The 6,000-nt window shown below is 36.7% G+C and overlaps 1 protein-coding gene across 2 annotated transcripts in view; it reads left to right on the top strand.

The window, feature by feature from the left end:
* Positions 1-6,000, top strand: part of LOC131986713 (AP-2 complex subunit alpha-2-like) — a 32,557-nt gene that overhangs the window by 3,270 nt on the left and 23,287 nt on the right. For both annotated transcript variants that reach the window (XM_059351808.1, XM_059351816.1), the window contains exons 2-5: positions 1,198-1,266; positions 3,245-3,387; positions 4,244-4,437; positions 5,592-5,721. In XM_059351808.1, coding sequence (XP_059207791.1) covers positions 1,198-1,266; positions 3,245-3,387; positions 4,244-4,437; positions 5,592-5,721 — 536 coding nt within the window. The remainder of the gene's footprint in view (positions 1-1,197; positions 1,267-3,244; positions 3,388-4,243; positions 4,438-5,591; positions 5,722-6,000) is intronic.

Below are 6,000 nucleotides of genomic sequence, written 5' to 3'. Positions count from 1 at the left end.
CATGTATTAAAATGTGTGCACCACCATCTGTGGTCCATGTTGTCATGACAACCATAAACAATGTAATTCACATCAATTAAATTACCTGCAAGTAACACCGTAACTAAACAAATTATCAAACGCATATCAAGAGAAAATGGCTAATTTAAAGTGCAGTTCTGAACATAAACACACAGGCATATCAAGGGAAATGTGAACTGAAGTGTTACTCTAAGTGCATACAGAGTAAATAACAGATTAGAAAGTAATCAAGTAACTTTTAGATTTAAACATTAAAATATTATTTGATGTAAAATTTGAGATCCGTTTTTAGTAATTATGGGATGACAATTGGCATACAGATGTTATTTTTAATAAAGCTGTAGCTAATTAAGGGGCCACTGAATGCAGCTACTATATCTCCAAGTCAGCAAATGCTACTGTCCTTTATGAAAACCCACATAAAAGGGCTACAGTGTTGTATTGAGTGACACATTCTTTCATAATAAGAAACACAGCAAGTGGAACTTATTCTGCTCAGCTCATCAAAATGGTGGGTTAAAGGAGTGTAAACAAGGATAATTTAGGTTTTATTCAGTTATGAGTTATCATAGACTGTAGGGCTGGGCAATATGGCCCTAAAAGAATATCACGATATTGAAGGCTATTTTTGCGATATTATTAGTCTTCACGATATTACAAAATACTTAAAAAGACATAGAAAATATGTTTTTTTTAGTCTGTATAAATAAATAAATATCTAAAATGTAGTGTGAAGTGCAAATCTCAACAGTTGCCAAATACAAAAATGTTTACTCTTGACTCTTGAGTATGAGCAAATAATAAAAAATAACCATTTAGGGGTTTCGGGGGCATTTATTCTCCTGACATTTTGTAAAGGAGAATAAAGGTTCTTGTATGTTTTATTTAAGGCATCTTATTTTGACAGTCTTCTTGTAAGTTCTGTGGTGGATTCTGTTAACACACATGCTCTTATTTTGAAAGCTGTGAGATGTGTTTAGCGACAGAGAGTAAGTGGCTTTTTGTGATTAAAACAACTTTAACCACTACATCAAGAAGTAGGAATGTTGCAAATATCGTGATATGCATTTTTTTTAACCATAAAAAAAATATACCGATATTATCATAAACTATACGATATGGCACACCCCTAATAGACTGTAATATAACAGGCAAACTATTTTGATCTGTTTGCAGGTAAAAGTAAAGAGGCGGAGATTAAGCGGATAAACAAAGAACTGGCCAATATCCGCTCCAAATTTAAAGGTAAGTGAACAATTTTGGTAAACCAGGCTCTGCATCCAAAAACTCATGTGTAGCACCTGTTATATCTTTTGACCAGAATAATAACTCTTCCTTCTATGACACAATTTTTCCTGTTGCTGTTTAATCCATCTCACACTCATCTTGTGACTTTGTCTCAGCGTTGCCTCGTTAAAGTCTGTTCATAGAGTTTTTGAATGTCTGTCGCCGTGTCTGCACTTCTAAAAGTTCACACACACCTCAGTGTAAATGTGTCTGGTGTTGTTTCTCCTGCCACCTGTTCTATGCTGCCTATAATTAGTTTGCTCCAGAGTGAAGCTGCCTCCTCTGCCCATAGTGCACAGCATTCTGGACTATAATTATTTTAGCATATTCTCTACATCAGGGGTGTCAAACTCAAATAACCAATGGGCCAAAATGTAAAACTTGAATAAAATCGCGGGCCAACATTGAACAAATAAACCTTTTAAATATATACCAAACATGTTTTGCTTTAACATTAAATATGGAACCGGCAACGCTTATAAACATACAATATATAACTAAATAGTGCAGACATGCAAAATCAAATTTCAATTAAAAAACACATCAATGTCATTCATTTATTAAATAAAAATTAAATAAAAATCGTATGCCTCTTTTCTATTTGCATCCTTCTGATTTAAATATCAAAATAAACTTTTTCAACAGGTTAATAAATTCTGCCTTTCTTTTCTCCATTTTTGGGAAGGGGTAGCTGGGAGACAGCTCTAGCTTGAGGTTGCTATGACGACTGTCACAGAGGAGCGTTTCTGGGTCCTGTCCTGATTGACGCGCCAAAACAACAGCAGGGCATTGTGGGATTTGTAGTATTAGCGGTAAATGCGCCGTATAATACCGGCGGGTCAGCTTTTATAGTACAATAATAATATAATAATTTGGCATTGCCTTGCTACACACTGATCTACTGTGTTCAAGCCAAAACACGAGCAGAGCATTCTGGGATTTGTAGTATTATTCGCGCTGTATAATAATAATTTGGTATTGCCTTTCTGGGCCAAATAAAATTACACAGCGGGCCAAATTTGGCCCGTGGGCCAGAGTTTGACACCCCTGCTCTACATGCTGTCCTTTCTTCGACCATGCTTGTTTTTTTATGTGTGCCTTTGTAAAGTATTATAAAAGTTAGAAAAATTGATGGCCCTAGCAACAACAAATCCAACACTGGGATTAATGGGGGCTGACCCCTTTACTATTGTGTTTTAGTGCCATGTGTATGGGCTTAAATTTGTCTCATTAATACTTGTAAACACACAGGGGTTGATCTACAAATATTTGTGATTTGCACACGTGTTTTGCTATCCACAAATACAAATTTCTAATTTGTAACTTGTATTTTGGTTTTTACAAATACGAGTGTACTTGTAAATATATTGTGTTTTTGTAAATACACAATTTTAAAAGTTTTAATGGCGCTTTAAACTCCCTTATTTGTCATTTGGTGCATTTCTCACATCAATATTAACATTTGCACAACAGTAAGTTCAACCTCCTCAACATTTAGTCATTTGTGCTCATCATATTAGCAGTTTCTCCTTACAACAAATTATAAATGCTTTTGGACATGCATTAATTGCTTTCATACAACTCTCTGCTGTTTTATAACATTATCATTGCTTATGTCATGTCAGTCAAAATTAACTATACTTGTGAATGTGGGGTAGCACAGGAGTTCAGGGGAGCTTCTGAAATGCATCTGCCCTTGAGCTGAAGTTTAAAGTGTGGTATGGGGTCTCACCCCTAGATGCCACTAATTCCTAAACACTAAAGAAGCATGTTGAACTTCCTGGCTAGCCAGCTGCACAGGATAACAGCTGCAGAGTAAAAGAGGTTTAACGGTGCATCGATCTGGATTGATTTCATGTAGACATTCAAATCCATCTGTGTGTGTCTGGGTGTGGATGTGTGTCTATGTGTGTCTTATTTGCATGTGTGTGGATAGGAGACAAGGCTCTTGACGGTTACAGTAAAAAAAAGTATGTCTGCAAGCTGCTCTTCATCTTCCTTCTGGGCCATGATATCGACTTTGGACACATGGAGGCTGTCAACTTGCTCAGCTCCAACAAGTACACAGAGAAACAAATAGTAAGTTTGTCCTCATGTTCATCCAGCGTCTAAAGTTGTCATGCAAATATTTATGTTTGGGGTGTGAATACCACGAGGTATACAAATATCTTCACATAATCTATCTATTGTATTGTTATTAATTATGTGTATTTTATTGCTGTATCTTTTCTATCTTTTTTGTACGGTGTCCTTGAGTGCCAAGAAAGGCGCCTCCAAGTAAAATGTATTATTATTACATACACTACCGGTCAAAAGTTTTAGAACACACCAACTTTTCCAGAATTTAATTGAAAATTATGCAGTTTAATGTCTCAGTGTACTCTGAAATTAATGCACATTTGCAACATTTAAAATTCTTTATTGAGCATGATAGTGTTTTGAAAGTAAAAAAAAGATTCAAAATCACATTTTATGTTGGACTAAAGGACTAAATAAAGACACAAAATGACCAAAAAAAGACTCAAAATGACAAAAAAAGACACCAAAAGACACAAAATGACTAAAAAAAGACACAAAATGACTAAAAAAAGACACCAAAAGACACAAAATGACTGAAAAAAGACACAAAATGACTTACAAAGACATGAAAAGAATTCAAAAATGGACAAAATAGCCCAAGACTCCATAGAGTTAAGTTGTTAACCCATTTCTTGTTCCCTGAAAAAGGCCTACTTGTATAATTCTGAAATGTACATTATTTTTCAGTTTTGGTTAAGCTTACCTTTTTTTATTTACCTCTGGCAGTTCACCACTTACCTTTGTACCCTTTCAAGCTGTTCATTGGACTTGAACTGGAAAAGTTGGTGTGTTCTAAAACTTTTGACCGGTAGTGTATGTTGTTTCTCCTTAAATTGTTGCTCTTTCCCCTTTTCAGGGTTACTTGTTCATCTCAGTGCTGGTGAACTCTAACAGCGATCTGATCCGTCTGATCAACAACGGCATTAAGAACGACCTGGCCAGCCGCAACCCGACCTTCATGAACCTGGCCCTGCACTGCATTGCTAATGTGGGCAGCAGAGAAATGGCTGAAGCTTTTGCTTCTCAAATCCCCAGCATCTTGGTGGCAGGGTGTGTACACAAACATCAATGCATGGGTATTTTAACTGGCTCAAAGGTTCAAACAAAAAGCTAAGTTGTCACTGTTAGTCATAAAAAAAACAAGACGTATAAACTGATGGCAGAATAAGAAATTGCCTGTAAGAATTTTTGTTGTTGCAAAAGTAACATGTGGTGACATGCACATAAGAATTTGACTTCAAGTTATAATGTTTAAGATTTCCATTAGCTCAGTCTCAATTCCTGTTTATGGTCAGCATTTTTTCTTCAGTACCTATTCACTGTATTTACACTCTGTTATTGCCTAAAGTGGTTTAATTGTAAGTGGTGCAGCTGTTGATATGATGCTTTAAGAGAATTCACATCCAATCACAGAATTTACCGTTTCATGTTTTAATCTAAAGTCAGTTGTCTAGACCAGCTATTCTCAACCTTGGGGTCGGGACCCCAGTTGGGGTCGCAAGATGATTTCTGGGGGTCGCAAAATCATTTTGGAAGTCAGCTCTGTCTCCACTGTGTTAAAGTGTTCATGTGTTAATGTGTTTGAGACTTTTTGGTAATTTTGTGTCTTTTTTTTGGTAATTTTGTTTCCTTTTTTTTTTTTTTTTTTATCATTTTGTGGTCAATTTGTGTCTTTTTTTGGTCATATGGTGTCTTTTTTTGTAATTTTGTTTACTTTTTTTGGTCATTTTTTGTCTTTTTTAAAAAAAAAAATCACCTTTTGTGTCTTTTTTGGTAATTTTGTGTCTTCACCGTCATTTTCTGTCATTTAGTGGTCAATTTGATTCTTTTTTTGGGTAATTTTCTGTCTTTTCTGACAAATGCCAAAGTAGCAAGTTATTACTTTACAAGGAGTCTCTGGCTTGAAGCTGACTGTTTTTAGTTGTTGTCTGCTTCATTATTTGTCCAAAATACGTCGTATCAACTGAGTTTGTACGATCTGAACTGTGAGATTCTGTTCAGTGAGCGGACAACATGCATGTTAAATTGGGGGTTGCGACTCAAAAAGGTTGAGAACTACTGGTCTAGACTGAGTCTGTTTTTTCCCTCATTTTATTGTAGCCCAGTGGTTGATAATATTAAGTATGAAATTGTAACAGTGGCCGTTTGAGTTGTATATTTTATAAATGTTGGGTATGATGAAGGAAGTTGTCTGCCTCCTTCAGGGACACGATGGACAGCGTGAAGCAGAGTGCAGCTCTGTGTCTGCTCCGGCTCAACAGGACGTCTCCGGACCTGGTGCCCATGGGGGAATGGACCGCACGAGTGGTCCATCTGTTGAATGATCAGCACCTGGTAAGACAACTTGTTGCCCAATTCCATGTTAGATATTGACACTGAACAAACACTTTCCCAAAAGGCAAGAGGGCACAAAAGACTATTAACTGGTTGAGCAGCAGCAACACACCGTCCTCGTCTTAAGCATTGCTCTCTTTCCATTGCTGATTGGGAACACACGGGAAGCTCTTCCATCTCTGCTATTTAACCCATTGAGGCCTAAAACGCCTGTAAAACCTCTGGGCGGTTTTAAAATAACCCCTAAAACAGGGGTGGGCAACCTGCGGCTCCAGAGCC

This window comes from Centropristis striata, chromosome 2 (genome assembly GCF_030273125.1).
Source record: "Centropristis striata isolate RG_2023a ecotype Rhode Island chromosome 2, C.striata_1.0, whole genome shotgun sequence".
NCBI lineage: Eukaryota > Metazoa > Chordata > Actinopteri > Perciformes > Serranidae > Centropristis > Centropristis striata.
This window is presented reverse-complemented; position numbering and strand designations above follow the sequence as displayed.